The 18599-nt window shown below is 54.7% G+C and overlaps 1 protein-coding gene across 2 annotated transcripts; it reads right to left on the bottom strand.

The window, feature by feature from the left end:
* Nucleotides 1-3405: 3405 nt before the first annotated feature.
* On the bottom strand, nt 3406-18302 carry RAB44 (RAB44, member RAS oncogene family; the record flags this gene model as incomplete). 2 transcript variants are annotated; one of them, XM_080633175.1, is made up of 15 exons in its annotated part: nt 3406-4611; nt 5059-5135; nt 6188-6289; nt 7055-7169; nt 7496-7577; nt 8906-13467; nt 14383-14477; nt 14798-14846; nt 15333-15502; nt 15805-15900; nt 16014-16104; nt 16418-16561; nt 17374-17545; nt 17810-17924; nt 18021-18218. In XM_080633175.1, 15 exons carry the CDS (start codon nt 18216-18218, stop codon nt 4524-4526), a joined length of 6156 nt encoding a protein of 2051 aa, XP_080489301.1. In that variant the 3' UTR covers nt 3406-4523. The 2 variants fall into 2 exon arrangements, 1 of the variants encoding a protein (XP_080489301.1); XR_013958369.1 differs by having other exon boundaries at nt 4558-4611; nt 4896-5135; nt 18021-18302.
* Nucleotides 18303-18599: the final 297 nt, after the last annotated feature.

The raw sequence follows: 18599 nt of genomic DNA, 5'->3' as shown, positions 1-18599 counted from the left end.
TCCCGCCCGCGATGGAGGCGGGACGCGGGGGCGGGCCGCCGCTTCCTGCTTCCGCCATGGCCCGGCCCAGCGCCCCCAGGGCGCCCGCAGCCGGGACAACCGCCGGTGGCACTGAACACCCCCCCCAGCATCCAGATACCCCCTCCCCGGTGGGCCTAACACACCCCCCCGAGACCTACCGGAGCCCAGAGTGCCCCTGCAATTCCCAGCTCCCGTTTAAGCCCAGAACACGGGGACCCCCGGCCCCGTATCCCTACGGGAACCCCCCAGCACTTACCTGAGCCCAAGGTCACCCTTAACTCCTCCAGCACCACCCTGACCCCCTCCCATTACCCACAGACACCTCCCAACACCCACCTGAGCCCCAGCACCCTAACACACCCGGTCCAGCAACCACCGGAGTCCATGGGTACCCTCAACACCTCCCAGCCCCTGCCTGAACCCCCAACACCATCAGACACCCCCCCACACACACACCTGAACCCCCAGCACCAGCCTGACCACCCTGAGCCCTCCCCAGGAACCCCAAGACCCCCCCTGCATCCACCTGAGCCCGTGATCAGCTTGAGACCCCCCCAGCACCTGTGTGACCCCCCCATTACCAACAGACCCCCTCCAAAAGCTGAGTCCTCAGTATCCTCAGACCTGAATCAGCACCTTCAGACACCCCCCCCAGCACCCCTGAGACCCCACAGCACCTCCAATGCCTTTCATAGCCAGATCCACACACCCATGACAGCTCTCTACCCCCAAGCATCCCTCCACAGCACCCACCCATCGGCCCTTACACCCTCCCAAACCCTACGGCAGCCCCATCGGTCCCATTTACCTCCTCCAGCTCTGCCGAGCTGCATTTGTGCTCCCCAAGAGACCCATCCAGTGCCCCCCAAGCCCCACTTACCCCAGCCCCATGGGGACATGGGTGTTCGTTCCCGCAGCTCAGTGACAAGTGGTGACCATGCACAGGGTGTTAACCCCCTAAAAAGCATGGGAAAGCCCTAAAATGTATAGGAAAGGCTTGCAGGAGTAAAGGGCTGATGGATGGAGCAAGAGGTCTCCAAAGCCACCCCTGACATGAAAAGCTTGGAAGAAATGAGGACTGAGGAGTCTCAGCCTTACCCAGCCCCCAGATATGGGCTTCAGCACCTAACTGCAGTTAAATGCATTTTCAATCAGCAGTTGGTTGTGGCTGTGATGGGCTTTTCTGGTATCTCCCCCGTCCCTTTTGAGCCTTGTTTAAGTTCTTGGCCTCAACAACTTCCTGCAGTGATGAATCCTGCAGTTGAATTAAACACTGCGAGAAAAAGTACTTCTTCTGATCAGGTTTGAACTTCCTGCCCTGTCCATCCCAGCGCGGGAAGCGCGATGCTGTCCGCATCCTGATTTTCCTGCCTTTCAAGGGGAATGGGGTGAAATTCAGGGAGACGCTGTTGGGTGAGGCCCAAAACCCAGTGGCTGGGACACTGGAAGCTTTGGCCGATGATTTGTTCTGACTTATCAAGAGCTCGTCTGGGTTCTCTGCTTTCAGTGGAAGCATCCAAGTGAGATGGTGGCAAACACCCGCTGAGCTTGGGCTGGTACCCGAGATCTTCTGCAATCTGGGTTTGGTTGGGGCAGCTCCTCTAATTCCTGTGGAGTGCCTCAAGGAATTACAAATGGCTCGAAGGGAAACAGCCCGATTTTAAACCAGGATTCCTGTGGTCCAAACAAATATGCATTTCCCTCTTGCTATTAATATCTCAGCCCTTGATCTTCCTCCAAACACTCATGCATGCATTTAACAGCTTGCAAAGGAGCGGTCCATTGGATTCTGGAGTGGGAAAGTTTACAGGGATTATAAATTATTAAAGGTGAAAGACGCTTTCAAATGCAACGCCCTGGCCATACTTCCCAACATCCTTTATCGCCTTCCTCACATTTCTCTCAACCTAGCAATGAAAAATCCATTTCCAGGTTCGGAGGGGAGGTTTGGAGTGGAGTAACACGTGGTTTATGCTTTGGGCACAAACTCAGTCCGTAATTTCTAGTGGAATTAGACAGACGTTTCTTTCTGTCTGCTCTTCTGGGAAGCTTTTGTTTGCAGATCTCTCTCTTGGGTCCTTTCCAAGCTCCTGGTTTCTTCCTTTGCAGAAGCAACGTTGCAGTTGGAAGGTGTTGCTGCATTTGCTGCCATCTAATGGGAGAACCAGGCTGAGACAAGGGAGACTGAGCTGAGCTCTTAGGCAGAAGCTCTTCCCTGTGAGGGTGCTGAGGCGCTGGCCCAGGGTGCCCAGAGAAGCTGTGGCTGCCCCATCCCTGGCAGTGTTCAAGGCCAGGTTGGACACAGGGGCTTGGAGCAAGCTGCTCCAGTGGAAGGGGTCCCTGCCTGTGGCAGGGGTTGGAGCTGGAGGAGCTTTAAGGTCCCTTCCAACCCAAACCAGTCTGGGACTGTTTGAATTCAGCCTTGGCAAAGTGTGCTTGGAGTTATATTATTTAAAGACAAACCAGAAAAGCAGAAATGTTGAAGACGAGCCCAAACACCAGTAAAAAAAAAGCCAGTAAGATACCCCAGATACTGAACCCAGGCACAGCTGTCAGCTGAGGAACTCTTCCTGAGGAGCTGTGGTCTTCAGGCTGCTCCCACTGCCCCATCAGTAAAATATTTCAATAATGAAATATGGTAAAGACTGATACGGAACATTGGTGTAAATATCTTGCTTTAAGAAAAGACCATCTTTCAACAACAGGGCCAGGGGAGGATGGCTTTTGGTAGGAGCAACTGAGGGAAGACATTTAGGGGATGGGATGGGAGCTTCAGTAGTACAGAGGTAACACTGAGATGAGGCAAGCAGAAGAGATAACTCGTCTCGAAATGATTCATCAGTTCCTGCATCGCTGTAAAGTTGTACCCTACCTGGAGAAGCTCATAACCCTGATCTTTCCAAGCATGAGCTTGGTCCATCTCCATCTAGAAATCAGCATCGTTTCCACTGAGCACTTTTGGGTATCACAGAGAGCTGGCCCATTTTGAAGAGGTAATTCTGTGTGCAGCAGAACTGGGAAGGTCTGCTCTTACCCGGCTCTGTGCCCTGCAGGTCTCTCCCATGGACATTTTGTCTTGATAGAGACTAACCTTAAACTGCAATTTTTCCATCAATGGGGGTATTAATTAGTCTCAGTTACTCAGGCCTTTATTCACACAAGTCACAACATCTCAGAGCTTTGCAATTGCTCCCCACCAGGAACTTTTGTACCAACAGGTACAAACACACGGGCAGCAGGAGCTCTTAAGCCTTGTTTCCTAGGAAAGCTGAGCTATAACAGAGTCAGAAACATGCAGAATGATATCCTTTTCTTTAGCATATAGTGTTATTAGGAAACCAACACTTGTTGTCACTGTATTGTTATAAAGCAGAAACTGGCTGCTATGCTGCTCTGCCATAATGTACATATAGATAGTAACGTCAACGAAAGGCAAACCCATCTGAGCAGAACTATTTCCCCCAAATCTGGATAAAAGCACAGTCTTTAAATACGTCTCCTTGCTGGAGGACAAGGCAACACCTGTAACACAGAAAACCACTAAAACACAACAATTGTCATTTAATTTATTCAGTCTCTATGTCTTTCTCTGCAAAAAAATGCAGTTCTCTGCATGAAGCTGTAGCAAGAAAAATAATTAAAACCCCCTTGAAATGTGCTTGTTTAGGTTTTTCAAACTGGTTTTTCTTTTTCATCCCAATTCAGTACTTCATACAGAAGCCACCCCAGTGCAGAAGGGCAGGGTGCAGCAGCTTGCTCTGCCCTCCTCACCCTGTGCAAATATGTGCTCTGGGGGCAATGCAATGAAAAGAGCTCCTGCAAGCATTTACCTGCTCATGCATCCCACCACCCCAGTGCTCTTTGTGTTATCCTGGACGTGTTCTTGGAGGTTTTACATTTGTTTTTAGCAGTTTTCTGTCAAGAGCCATTACTGTGCACTGGCACAATAAACCCGGAAAGAGAAAAACTTAACTTTACCTTGCCTAACTGCAGGGAGTTAAAAATGCATTTAGGATATATTGCATATTTCATTGTTCCAGATCAGATTGCAAAGCCAGAGGAAAAGGCACCACCACACAGCAGCACCAACAGCCCTAAACCCCCTGTTTTACACACCAGCTGACCAGGTGACTCCTGGTGTTCGTGTCTTTCATCCCAAAACTCGGTTTTGCTCCCTGCTGCTTCCAATATCATTCCAGCATCTCGGATCCATCTAATTTCCTATTCTGCCTCTTTCCATAGCCCATTTTTTGTCTCCAAAACAAAGCGGTAAAGTTTCCCAACAAGTATTTACAAGGGCTCCTGTCCTCTACGGTGGTGGCAGGAGATGAGCAGGGAAGGGGCCGGGTGACAGCCACTCCTCCACAGCGACTTTTGCTCTCAGCATCTGAGGGACATGAGGCCAGGCAGACACATGGAGAGCAGAGATGGTGTCTGAAGGCTATTTTTATGCTTTTCTGTCTGTCACTGCAGTTTCAGATCATAGTGGGGGCATCTCTCCATCACCAGCAGCAGCTCTTTTTCTTCTGGGGTAGCTTTGGAACCTCTTCTGCCTTATTTTTCAGTTTATCCTCATTACCTTTGAGCAACCTGGGAGAAAAGGAAGGAAATTAGCCAGGTGTTTCCTCCATATTTTGTATTTCTGTGCTATTTGCCTTGACGAGCATTGTCAAGGGGGGCTCAGCACAAATGAAAGGAGGTAGGAGCCTTCCAGCTCAACATGATTTGAGAACCATGGACTCTGCTAAAAATGCCACCCTAAATCAAGTCACAGACAGAATTTATTGTCTGTCAACCAAGAGAGAAATCAGCAGCATCCTGAAAAGGGTTTTATTGATCTCTTATTAATTCAGGACACATCTTTCAGCACTTACCTCCAGCTCATCACAGCCATGCACATGCTGTTCTGAATTTTCCCTGGTATTTGGGCACATGGAGCCTCCGGTGACACAAACACACCAGCATTTGGAGTTAAAAAAGTAGCAAGGGAGCCCATTAAAGTCAGGAGAGCTGGCAAAATCCAAGCACACACCTCACCTGATCAAGCTGACCATGGACTCGGAGATGTTGTGGCCGGAGGCAGCACTGCATTCGTAAAACAGGAGTTGATGCTCCTGGAAGACACAGAGCACACATAGAAATGTAATATTCTTGCAGCTGAATAGCTTAATATGGGAGTAAATGAGTAAATAGCCACAGGACAGTCACAGGGGAGACAGGAGGGACTCAAGGAAACAAATTACTCAGTATCTTATTTACAGGAATATGAGGGTGAAATCCAGCTTTTCTGGTAGCTGCAACACCAACTTCTAATACCAAGGAAAAGGCAGACAGAATGTGATGTGATACCCTCTGGTTCGTGGAGCAAATACAGAGATGTAACTGCATATTCCCAGGTCTTTTGTGCCTGCCAGTGACTGCTTTGGGGAAGAAAAAGCATCTATCCCTTGTGCTACTGTCTCCATTTGTGAAATCTGTAAATTCTCCCCTGTGAGGGTGCTGAGCGCTGGCCCAGGGTGCCCAGAGAAGCTGTGGCTGCCCCATCCCTGGCAGTGTTCAAGGCCAGGTTGGACACAGGGGCTTGGAGCAAGCTGCTCCAGTGGAAGGGGTCCCTGCCCGTGGCAGGGGTTGGAAGTGGAGGAGCTCTAAGGTCCCTTCCAGCCCAAACCAGGCTGGGATTCTATGAGAACTGGTCACTGGATACTGGCCCAAATCCCATAAAATTTAAGTTGGTAAGGGTGAGATTGTTCTCACCTAGTTTTCCATTGGCCATCTACATCAGAAGAGATTAATTGTACTTTAAGCATTTCAGTATCATTAAACCAGAATAATTTGGTGGTTTTATAATTTCTCTGATGCTGGGAAGATCTGTGACACTTCATAGCAAAGAGAAGCAGAGATGAAAACGTTTTGATTTATAGATCCAGCTCCATAAGCTGGATAAGTTTTACTGGGGTGGTGCTGAGTCAAAACTAAGATGACAAAGAGAAAGCAAGGCAGGGAAGGTCGGAAGATGGGTTCAGAGATCACTTTGATGACCACCAATGCGCAAAGGGTAAGTCAAAGACTTTAGCCTTTCTCTGTGTCCCCAGGCTGGTGGAATCCACCCTTAGCTGTCCTTGCCTAACCTGGGTGGACACATGCTTTAGCAGGGCCATGCACCTACCTTGGCCAGGCGTTCCCCCTGCTCCATAGGGACCTGTCTCTCTGCAGCACAGTCAGTTTTGTTCCCAAGAAGCAGAATAGCAACTCCATCTTCTGCTCCTTCCTGGCAATTAAAGAGGGTAGGATCAGGAGCACATCTCAACCTCCCTTGGATCACAGCCAGCCACACTGTCCAGACACATCCTGGAGCACTGTGAAGGATGCCCACAGATTTGGGCCAATACCAAAACCTTAAATTCTTGAATGAGTTTAACAGCATTTATGAGAGGGATTTTATTTTTGCCATTAAATCATCTAACCTGGTCTATTAAAGGGCAGAGCATTGGATGAGCTCCTCTCACAGTGAGTTCACTTTGTGTTCAACTTCAGGAACCCTCCAGAGATGCTCTGGCTGGGATTTACAGGCGCTGAGCAAGGTGACATCCTGTTTTGTTCAGTGTTTTTAAACACTGAATTTGCACTTGACTGGAAATCTCTGACAAGCAGTTTTTAGTAAGACACGAGTTACCTCCCATTTCCCAGGACTCAAAGGGGACTATTCTTGATTTATAAGTGTTATCAAAATCCCTTTCAATCCTCTGCAGTGCTTTTGAATTGAAGTTGATCATTATCATCATGTTGCTATTAACAAATTACCCCAGGAAACAAATGTGGAAAATGTGAAATTGTCACTATCTGAATTTAAATCCTCCAAGAAAAACTATTTTTAATCAAAACCAAAGCAGAATGCTCTTTACAAAGGGTTTGGTCACCCCAAGATGCCCATCTCTAACCAGTGGCAGAGGTCAAGGGGAGAAAACACTGATCTCAGAGTCACCTCCAGTTCCAAGACCTTGGGGACAGGATGAGGTTTTCCTGCTTCACCCACCTGGATGCAGCTCAGCCAGTACTGCACATCCAAGAAGGAATACTCGGATGTGATATCGTACATCAGCACAACCCCATCCGCCTTCCGGAAGAACTGCTTGGTGATGCTGTGGTACCTGCGTGCATTTTAAATGGTCATTGATATGGTCTGAGGAGGTTTTCCCTAGAAGAAATATGGAATCCCGGTGGGAAAGCATGTGTATTAAAAAGCAAACCCAGATTTTGCTCCTATACTGATTGTAGAGGCAGCACGAGCAGCCTGATGCTTATTTTTATCTTAATTACTTCCTTTATTATGCTCTATCAGACCACATACTGTACAGAGTCTGTCCTTAAACAACCCTCCTTTGCTTAGCAAAGCCAAGAACATCCATATCCTCCAAACTACCAGAATAAGGAGCACCAGAGGTTGCTCTCTGTAAGCAGACAGCTCAGCACTCACCTTTCTTGACCAGCTGAGTCCCACAGGCGTAGAGCAAAGCGCTTGTTGTCCACGACAAAGTTTTTCACCTGATAATCCAGTCCTAGAAGACATAAAAAGGGATATCTCCGTACTATAGAATTCATCTCTGTGGCAGGAGATGGATGGAAAAGGCACATGGTGCAGGTATGACCTGAGGTTGCAGCACAAGGGGGCTGGTCTCAAATGAACCTCTGGCTTTTAGATCTTTAATGGCCGGGGTTTGGGGAAGCTCTCTGTTCTCATGATGAATAAAACCAGGCTGGTTAAGAGGGGAGAATAGAGATAGAAGGCCAAGCAGAGAGAAGAGCACTAGGGACATGGACTGGCTGGAGAGTTGGGCTGTGAAAAATGTGATGAAATATAACAAGGGGAAGTGTAGAGTGTTACATCTGGGTAGGAACAACCCCAGGTTCCAGTACAGGTTGGGGAATAACCTATTAGAGAGCACTGAAGGGGAAAGGGACCTGGGGGTCCTGGTTGACAGGAGGATGACCATGAGCCAGCATTGTGCCCTTGTGGCCAGGAAGGCCAATGGCATCCTAGGGTGTATTAGAAGGGGGGTGGTCAGTAGGTCAAGAGAGGTTCTCCTTCCTCTCTACTCTGCCCTGGTGAGACCACATCTGGAATATTGTGTCCAGTTCTGGTCCCCTCAGTTCAAGAAGGACAGGGAACTGCTGGAGAGAGTCCAACGCAGGGCGACAAAGATGGTTAAGGGAGTGGAGCATCTCCCTTATGAGGAGCTGGGTCTCTTTAGTTTGGAAAAGAGGAGACTGAGGGGTGACCTTATTAGTGTATATAAATATATAAAGGGGGAGTGTCACGAGGATGGAGCCAGGCTCTTCTCAGTGACAACCAATGGTAGGACAAGGGGTAGCGGGCTCAAACTGGAACACAAGAGGTTCCACTTAAACTTGAGAAGAAACTTCTTCTCAGTGAGGGTGACGGAACACTGGAACAGGCTGCCCAGGGGGGTTGTGGAGTCTCCTTCTGTGGAGACATTCAAAACCCGCCTGGACACATTCCTATGTAACCTCATCTAGGTGTTCCTGCTACGGCAGGGGGATTGGACTAGATGATCTTTTGAGGTCCCTTCCAATTCCTAATGTTCTGTGATTCTGTGACATCAGTGCCCTAGAGACATTGGTGCCCTAGGGACATTGGTGCCCTAGAGTGAGCAACAAGGACCAGCATCGCCTGCTGCAGAGCATTCAGGTGTGTTAAGTCAGCACTCCTATTTGGTCCTTGGTGACAGGTTGTGTAGCACACCTGATGTGAGCTGTAACATGCCTGTAATGATCACCAGGAGCTTGTGGGGTGGAGGAAAGGGAATTGCAACGGAGACCCAAGCGGGTGCAGAGCTGTGCTGGAGAGAAGCTGGAGGAGACCTACCTACAGTGGCAGTGAGGTGAGGGTTGAAGGTGTCGGCGTGCAGCCGGTACAGGAACGATGTTTTGCCCACATGGGAGTCCCCGACAAACAGCACGTTGTAGAGGTGATCTGGGTCCAGGGGGGCTTTAGGAGAACCCCTTGGGGCAGCTCCTGCCCCATCTGCAGTGACAGTCCCTGGCTCTCCTGGACTTGGCTCGCCCTCCTGGCTCATTTTCCTTCCAACCTCTTGCTTCTTCCATTGATCAACATCGAGGTCTTTGCTCTGTTCTCCCAAGGACTGCTTATGAGGTTGCATGCTGGCTGCATCCCCCAGTGAGCTGCCTCCAAGGACCATCCCCAACTCATCATTCCCAGCATCTTCTTCCTGTAGGACCCTTGTGTGAAGGGGTGATGGTGTTGCCACCTCTTGTTTTGGAAGCTCAGCAGGTCCAGCAGCTGCCTTCTCTGTTTCCGTTGCATGTGGTGGCTTCTCTGCCTGTGCTGAGACCTGCTCCTGGAGCTCGCTTTGGGCTGCCTGTCCTGAAGCACCTAACGGCCGCACATCTGGAACGAGAACACCCTCCTGCATCATTGCTTCCAGCTTTAGTGTGCTGATCTGTAATGGCACCTCGGAGACTGCGAAGGCTGGTGCAGGTGCACCATCATCATGGCCCTGCTTTAGCCCTAGAGCCTGAGTTTCCACTGAACTCCTCACCCCTGCCTCCAGCCTCTCTCCCTGCCCCACTTCCAGACCTTGAGCTCCATCCAGAGGTCTCCCCTCTGCAGCAGCCCTCTCTCCCTGTGGTAATTCCAGTGTCTGGGTATCCTCCAGGATCTGGCCATCAGGACCAGTGAGTGCTCCCAGCTTTGCTTCCACACCAGGAGCCTTGGGAGCAGCGGCACACTCAGGACACGAAGTGGCCTCAGCTGGAGGGGACACATGAACACCGGAAGCTTCCCTGCACCCTTCTGCCATGTGAGCTACATCTGAGCCTGGAGTGTGGCTCTGCTCCCCCTCCCGCATCCCAGCTGCACCCACATTTGCCTCTGGGCTCCCTCCTGAGCTTGATCTGAGCTCCTCTGGCCCTGTCAGTGGCTGCACACTCGTATCAGTGCTCTGGGCCTCCAGCCTGTCTGGGATTACAGCCTTGTCCTGTGCCTGCACACCCGCAGCAGCCTCCTCTCCCTGTCCAAATCCTGCTCCCTGCGGATCAAGCACAGACTCCTGTTGCAGCCCGTGTTCACCCTGCCCTTCTTCCCCATTCTCATCCTCCTCCACAAGCTGCATGGCTGCATGGTCCCCCCCTCCCTGGGGTGTTTCTGGGCTATGACCCCCATGCAGCTCCATGCCTGCCCAGCCCCCTGCCTCCGTTTCCACTAACTCTGCTTTATCGACCTGATCCAGAGGTTGCACATCTGGAGCCATGCTCCCTCCCTGCTCTGTATCCAGGGAGCTGACCTCACTCAGGAGCTGCTGATCTGCCTCTGGGGTCAGTTCAAGCTCATCTACCTCTGCAAGAGGCTGCACATTGGCAGCAGTGCTCTGAGCCTGCAGTGTGTCCAGGATTACAGCCTCTGCACGGGGCTGCACACCCGCACCAGCCCCCTCTCCCTGCCTCACCCCATGGGGGTGAAGCACAGGCTCCTGTGGCAGCCCACTCTTACCCTGCTCTTGTGCCCTATCGTCATCCTCCTCCAAGTGATGTAGGGCTGCATGCCCCCCTCCTCCCTGGGCTGTTTCTGGGTTATGACCCCCATGCAGCTCCATGTCTGCCCAGTCCTCTGCCTCCATTTCCACTAACTCTGCTTTGTCAGCCTGATCCAGGGTTTGCACATCTGGCACATCTGGAGATAGGCTCCCTCCCTGCTCTGTCCCTGGGGAGCTGATCTCGCTCCAGACCTGCAGATCTGCCTCTGTGCTGCCTCCTGGGATCACTTTGACCTCATCCATCTCTGCAAGCATCTGCACACTTGCATCAGTGCTCTGGTCCTCCAGGCTGTCCAGGCTTTCAGCCTCCCCCCACGGCAGCACGCCTGCAGCAGCCCCCTCTCCCTGCCTGACGGCCACTCCATTGGGGTGAAGCACAGGCTCGTGTGGCAGCCCACGCTCACTCTGCCCCTCTTCCCCATCCTCATCCTCCTCCACAAGCTGCAAGGCTGCATGGTGTTCACCTCCATGGAGGGTTTCAATACTAGGACCCCCACGCAGCTCTACATTAGCTGTGGAATCCTCTGCCTCCATTTCCACTAACTCCGCTTTATCGACCTGATCCAGAGGTTGCACATCTGGAGCCATGCTCCCTCCCTGCTCTGTATCCAGGGAGCTGACCTCACTCAGGAGCTCCAGATCTGCCTCTGTGCTCCCTCCTGGGGTCACTTTGAGTTTCTCCACCACTGCAAGTGCCTGCACGTTTGCACCAATGTTCTGGTCCTCCAGCCTGTCCAGGCTTTCAGCTTCCTGCCGTGGCTTCAGGCCCGCAGCAGCCGCTTCTCCCTGCTCAAGTCCTGCTCCCTGCGGATCAAGCACAGGCTCCCGCAGCAGCACACACTCACCCTGCTCTTGTGCACCATCCTCATCCTTCTCCTCGAGCTCAGCAGCTGTTCCACCCTTTGCTCCCCATGGAGCTTCTGGGCTGAGGCTCCCACGCAGCTCCATGTCTGCCTGGGCATCCTCTGCCTCCAAATCCACTAACACTGCTTTACCGACCTGATCCAGAGGTTGCACACTTGGAACCACGCTCCCTCCCTGCTCTGTACCCAGGGAGCTGACCTCACTCAGGAGCTGCAGATCTCCTTCAGTGTTCCAGCCTGGGGTCACTTTGACCTCATCCATCTCTGCAAGCATCTGCACACTTGCATCAATGCTCTGGTCCTCCAGCCTGCCCAGGCTTTCAGCATCCTCTTGTGGCTGCACGCCTGCAGCAGGCCACTCTCCCTGCCCAAGTCCTGCTCCCTGTGGATCAAGTACAGGCTCCTGTGGCAGCCCATGCTCATTCTGCTCTTGTGCACCATCCTCATCCTCCTCCTGGAGATGTACCACTGTATGACCTTCCTCTCCCTGGGGTGTTTCTGGACTGGAACCCCTATGTAGCTGAATATCTGGCCAGGAGCCCTTTGCCTCCACCATTTCCAGTGCCTGAGCCTTAACTGGGAAGAGGCCACACAGGTCTGGGCTCCTCAGAGATATTTCTGCTGGAGAAGGACCCTCACTGTGCACCACAGCAGCACCCATGTCCTCCCCCAGCCCTAGCTCTGGTCGATCACCCTCCTCCAGTGGCTGCACATCTGGAGCCACGCTCCCTCCCTGCTTTGTCCCCAGGGAGCCAGCCTCAACCCATGGCTGCAGAGCTGCCTCCACCTCTGCCAGCAGCTGCACATTGGCTCTGCTGCTCTGCACCTCCAGCAGTGGCACATCTGTTCCTGCTCCCCCTTCCTGCACATCCTCAGGCGGCAGCACCCCTGGTACCGGCACCTCTGCACCGACACTCCTGCCCTGCTCTGCATCTCCCCTTGCAGACTCACCCTCTGTTACTCCCAGCTCCCTTTCCTCAGTTCCAGCTCCATGCTGAGCTTGGGCTGGCAGCACCTCAGCACCCAAGGTCTCTCCCTGGAGCTTCACCTCTGCACTGACAGGATCTTCCTCCAGCATCCCGGGCCCAGGAGCTGCAGTCACCTCGGGAAGGACACTGTGCCCCTGGGCTGCTCCTATTCGTGCCTCACCCTGGGGTGGTGGCTCTGGCTCCAGGAGCTCTCCTGGCTTCATTTCCAGTCCCTTGGAGAGCCCCAGTGGTGGCTGAGCCTCTTCCCCCAGCCCCGTGCCCAGCGGCTGAGCTGCAGCTGGGTGAAGCTCATCCATGCCAAGGCACTGTCGCACAACCAGCCCTGCCTCCCCAGCCTCTGCTGACCCCAGACCTGCCTCCAGGTTTTCTCCCTGCCTTAATGCCACTTCCTCAGCTTCTCGCAGGAGCTGTGCCTTTTCCCAGTTTGTTTTTTCCTGCATCCATCCTGCTCCCTCCACCTCCATCAGCACCTGCTCTCCTGCCTCCGTGTTCTCTCCCAGTGCTCCCTGGAGATGCTCTGCCACCTTTAGCATCGCCTCCTTCATACCACCACCCTTTCCTTGCAGGAATAACATCCTTTGTTCCTCCTCTCCCTGCTCTGGCTCCTGAGCACTGTGGTGCCCGGCTCCCATGGACGCACCAGCCTGTGGCACATCTGGAGCTGTGCCTGGTCCTTCTTCTGTGTCTTCTTCAAGCAGCTTGTGACCAGTATGACCAGAGAGGGTCTCTTGTTGCACCCTGGGGGTTGTTCCATGTACTGTGGCTTCCTCCAGCCCAATTTGGGGCTCAGCATCATTCTGGGGGTGAAGTGCAGTGTTTGCTGGTGCAGGGGGTGCACCTGGTGCCTGTGGCTTCAGCTGTTTGCTCAGAGCTGCTGTTGCATCATCCATCTCTCTTAGCAAAGAGCTCTGGTCAGAGAAGCGTTCCTCTTTCGGAGATTCTGGGAAGGGGTCCTCTTCCACAGAGCTCGCTCCCTGCGGGGGTCCCACAATGCTTATTTCTGCAGGCAGCAGTTCCCAAACCCTGGAAAGGGCGGAAAATGGAAAGGATCAGCTCAGTCCCCAGCTTCCTCCTGTCCTCCTGGGCCAGTACCAGGGGGTCTCTGCTCTGCCACCTCACCCCATCCCTCTCCAGACCCAGTTTTATTGACCCCCTGGGGATACTGGAAGTTTGCACAGGCAGCGATGGGGACAGGGGAAAGGGAGCCAAATCCATGGCCATTATCCTGTCTGGGAAGTGAGCGTGCCCCTTCCCGGGCTCCATGTTCACATTACTGGAGATGAAAAGAAAACTTTCAGCCAGATACAGCAAGTGCCTAGGCCAAGGGAGTGATGCAAGGTGACAAGTTGGGGTTAGCTCACTTGATGCTGCGAGGGCTGGAGCAGCTCTGCTCTGGAGCCAGGCTGAGAGAGCTGGGCTGGGGCAGCCTGGAGAAGAGAAGGCTCCTGAAGGGGAGATCTGAGAGCAGCTCCAGTGCCTAAAGGGGCTGCAGGAAACCTGGAGAGGGGCTTGGGACAAGGGCCTGTAGGGACAGGCCAAGGGGAATGGCTTTAACCTGCCAGAGGGGAGACTGAGCTGAGCTCTTAGGCAGAAGCTCTTCCCTGTGAGGGTGCTGAGGCGCTGGCCCAGGGTGCCCAGAGAAGCTGTGGCTGCCCCATCCCTGGCAGTGTTCAAGGCCAGGTTGGACACAGGGGCTTGGAGCAAGCTGCTCCAGTGGAAGGGGTCCCTGCCCGTGGCAGGGGTTGGAGCTGGAGGAGCTTTAAGGTCCCTTCCAACACAAACCAGGCTGGGGTTCTATGAAGGGACCTGATCTCCAGATGGGTGAGAGGGAAAGGAACACTGAAAGGACCAAACATGGTGTTTGCCTGGGGCGGGAGGAGGACTTGCAGACCTCGGGGGCACAAGCTGAAGCAGCAGGCGTTACCCAGGACCCCTTACACTTGGTGGGTGCTCTTGGCTTTGAGCTCGCTGCTCTGGGACCCCCGCTTGGTCCGCATCTCGGAGCGGTACTTCTTGCTCAACTCCGGACTCATCTGTGGTAAAAGGTGGGAAGAAGAGGGGAAAGTGCTTGATGAGGGAGTGTATCCACCTGAAACGATGCCAAGCTCTCCAGCAGGCATCGAGATGTACCCACAAGAAATCTTGGGGGTGCTTTCCCCCCCTCCCTTCCCACACATCTCTATGGCACCATACTGACCCAGTGAGAAAGCTTTTAGGGGAGGCACTGCTCCTGCTGCTGAAGCACCCTGTGCTCTTGGGCTTCCCAATGGTCCCAAACCTAACAGCACACTGCTCTGGAGCATTAACACCTCATCCCATCCCCACTGAAGACCCCAAATCCCAACTGAAGTACCTGTGGGGACGTGGGTGTCTCGCTGGGCAGCTCTGCCACTGCTCTGTCCCTGCAAACACAGAGCACGGGGGTCAAAATGGCAGTTGCATCCTTTCCACCGCATCCACCCCTGCCCCAGGCTGTCCTCAGCCCCACAAGCGGTGTTGGGCTGTAGCAGGACAGCTTTTGGATCAGTGCTGGTTGGGTGTTTCTGAGTAGGGACATCCCCATCTCTGCTGGCACTGCCCTCAAAGAGACATGCTGCTGATAGTCCTGGCTTTTTACTGATGCTTTTTGAACCAAGCTGTGACTGAGTATTCACAAACCACGTAGATGAGGCCCCCAGTGACATGATTTAGTGGTGATCTGGGGAACGACTGGACTTGAAGATCCTAAAGGTCTTTTCAAACCTGGTTGATTCTATGATACTGTGATTCTACTCTGCACTGTGGAGACCACCGAAGCTCTGTGATGCCTCAGACCCATCAAACCTCAGCAGCTCCCAGGAGGAAACCACATGCGGGCAGAGGGACATGATGGCCACTCAGCCACTCACCCGGGCTCCTCCACGTGCTCCCAAGCCACCGCAGCCCTCGCTGCTCGCAGGCACCCATGGGTCTGCTGGAGCTGCTGGTGGAGGTGCTGAAGGTGCTGCTCCAGCACTCGCTTGCTCTCCTCCAGCTGCCCGTTCCCGGTGCTGTGGAGGCTGTGGCACCGTGTCTCCAGCTGTGGGATGGCAACAAGGACACTGAGACCTGCCTGGACCCCCGTGCAGAAAGGGAACTGATGGACACCCAGCTCCTCTAGATCTGGGGCCGTGGGGGGGAAACCCAGACTGGGTCCTTTGGGGATGGAGGGGAGCGTGGGGATAGGGGTGGCAGGAGTGGTGATGGAGGTTCTATGTGACAATTGCAGCAGGAGCTGGTGGGGACAGACTGGGCTCAGCTCTATAGCACAGCGCTGCTGCTGCAGCCCAGCCCAGAGACCCCGTACGCATGAAGGGGGACCGGGAGTTGGGGCCGGCTCACCTCCAGCTGCGCTGTGACCAGGCACTGCACCTCCTTCTCGCTGGCATCCAGCATCCGCTGGAGCTCTGCAGCACGCTGGGGGCTCCGGGCCATGCTCTGGGACGGCAGCAAGGACATTAGCACCCACTGACCCGCCTGGGAGCTGCCATGGGGGAGCTGGGCTCCTCCTGGGGTGGGCAGTGAGGGGAGCGGAGCAGCCGGGGACCCACCTCCTGCTCCAGCCGCTGCTGCTCCCGCTGGATCCGCTGCTCCAGAGCCCCACAGAGCCGCTGCACCTCCTTGCCGTGCTCGGCCACGCGCCTGCCGGGGACAGCGAGGCCAAGGGCTGGGCGATGAGACCCTGATGCTGGGGGTGCAGGCCCCTGGGCCCCCACATTGCCCGCAGGCTGCAGCAGGGTTTGCCCGGAGGGGCTCTCCCAGCAAGGATGAGCCCCGCAGGCTGATTGCAGCGCTTTGGCCATCCCATGTGTGGAGCCCGACCCCAAACGGCAGCTCCCTGTGAAACCTCTGCTCCAGCCGCTGATGGAGCTGTCGCGAACACCCAGGTTTCTTCCTCCTTGGGTGGCCCCATCCTTCCCGTTCCACCCCTCTCCACTGCCCAGGGCTGACTCACTTGTTCAGGGTCTCCTCCAAAGCCTCCTTCTTGCTCCTCACTTCCTGGATGCGGTGCCTCATCTTGGCCACAAAGTCCTCCGGGCTGTCCAGGAGCCGGGGTTCATCCTGCTGGAGCTGCCGCCAGAGCTCCCAGATCCCCTGTCTGCAGGGAGAAGGGTGTTTTGTGTGAAACTGCCTCAAAACCCCCCCAAACCAGGCCAGCTATGGGGCCCTGGGTCACCATGTGGGGTGCTGAGTCCCCCTGCACTGGGCACTGGTGAGGACGCACCTCGAATCCTGTGTTCAGCTCTGGGCCCCTCACTGCAAGAGAGACATTGAGGGGCTGGAGCGGGGCCAGAGAAGGGCATGGAGCTGGTGCAGGGCCTGGAGCACAGTGTGATGGGGAAGGGCTGAGGGACCTGGGGGGTTCAGTCTGGAGAAGAGAAGGCTCAGGGGGGACCTGATGGCTGCCTACAAGTGCCTGAGAGGAGGATGGAGCCAGGAGGGGCTGGGCTCTGCTCCCAAGGAACAAGGGATGGGACAAGAGGAACCGGCCTCGAGCTGCACCAGGGCAGGTTTAGATGGAGCTGAGGAACAATTCCTGCCCCAGAGGGTGCTCAGGCATTGGCACAGGCTGCCCAGGGCAGGGCTGCAGTCACCGTCCCTGCAAGGGTTCACAGCCGTGGAGACGAGGCCTCAGTGCCATGGGTTAGGGGTGGCCTTGGCAGTGCTGAGGTGGAGGTTGCACTGGATGAGCTGAAAGGGCTTTTCCAATCTGATTCTATGATTTAGCTCACACTGTTGAGGATGCTTGGTCTTGGGGCACAGATGAGCACTGGGGTGACCATGAACCTGTGCTGGGGCCAAAGGCACCTCCAAGTCATTTCTGGGCTCACTCTCTCACTCCTGCCCAAGCCTTTCCCTGTCTACCCCATCCCAGCAGGACACCCATGGGTGCTAAACAGGGCGGCTTACTCCTCAGAGATGCTGTCTGTGCCCAACTGGTCCATAAAGGCAGAGAACTGCCTCCGCTCCTCACTGTCCACCTCCTCCAGCGCCGGGCTGGGAAGGACCATGGGGACTCTCCGGGATGCTGTTTTCCGCCGGCGATGGTCCCTGGCAGCTTTCTGGGAGCTCAGGAACTGCCCTGTCAACAGAGATCCCAAACCCTCAGTGCCAGGCCAGGGTGACAGCAAAGCCCAAAACCCAACACTTCCACCCCATGGCTTCGATGAAACCATTCTGGCACAAGAGGACCTCCCACCAGCGGAGCCATGGGATGAGACCTGGACGTGCGGACAACTTTGGGGGCATCCTCTGCCACCCAGCAAGGGCAGTGTTTCAGATATCTCCTGGGAAAGCACCAGGGCCGTGTCCAGGATCAGCTTGGAGGCGTCGTGCCGGCACTTACAGAATCCAAAAGTGAATTCCTCAGTTCTCAGCTGCCCGGTGCCGGCAGCATCCAGCCCATCGAAGACGAGCTCCAGCTCCTCCCTGCTGCATGGGAGATCTTCCTCCTGCAATTGCTAAGAACAAAGCAGATCAGCAGAACACCCCTCCCAGCACCCATTCTCCACCTGCCCCAGCAGCATCTGACCCGAGGAGACATCCCCATCCCTTACCTGTATGTCTGAGCGGGTGACAACCCCCGCCTGCTCCTTGTCCTGCTCCCTGAGGAGCTCCTGCACCCTCTGCACTATTTCTGCTGCCCACGGTGGCTCCTTGCCGGGGCTGGGGGCTGCTGTTGGTGCCTCACCGAAGCCCTTGCGTCGGCTGGAGCCCAGCCGCCGGCTCTTGGTGCCTGCCCGGCGCTCGGCCATGGACCCCAGCTCAGTCCTGTCCGGGGGAAACTGATGGTTGCTGACCCTTGGCCAGCTCCTCCTTGCTGGAGACCTTGGCTGAAGATGGTGGAGTGGGATTGAGCTGGAAATGCATTTTGTCTGCTGTAAAGGGCCCCTGGGTTTGGCAATAGGAACAGCAGCGCAGCACAGACGGAGCCTCAACCAGAGTGAGCAATGGCTGTGAGCCCAGCACCCACTGGGTGAGCACCTCCTCCTGCCCCCACCCATCCCACATCTCCCATGGAGGATGCGCAGGGCACCAGCGCCTGGGGGAAACCCAGGAGGTGGCAGCAGCAAAGGAGCAGCCACATCGATGCTGGGCAGAAGGGGCTGGTCCCAGCTGCCTTCTCAGAGCCCAGC

The sequence above is a fragment of the Psittacula echo genome (assembly GCF_963264785.1).
Source record: "Psittacula echo genome assembly, chromosome: 22".
In the NCBI taxonomy this organism is placed as follows: Eukaryota; Metazoa; Chordata; class Aves; order Psittaciformes; family Psittacidae; genus Psittacula; species Psittacula echo.
Note: the sequence above shows the minus strand (reverse complement) of the source record. Positions and strands in the feature narration are given on the sequence as shown.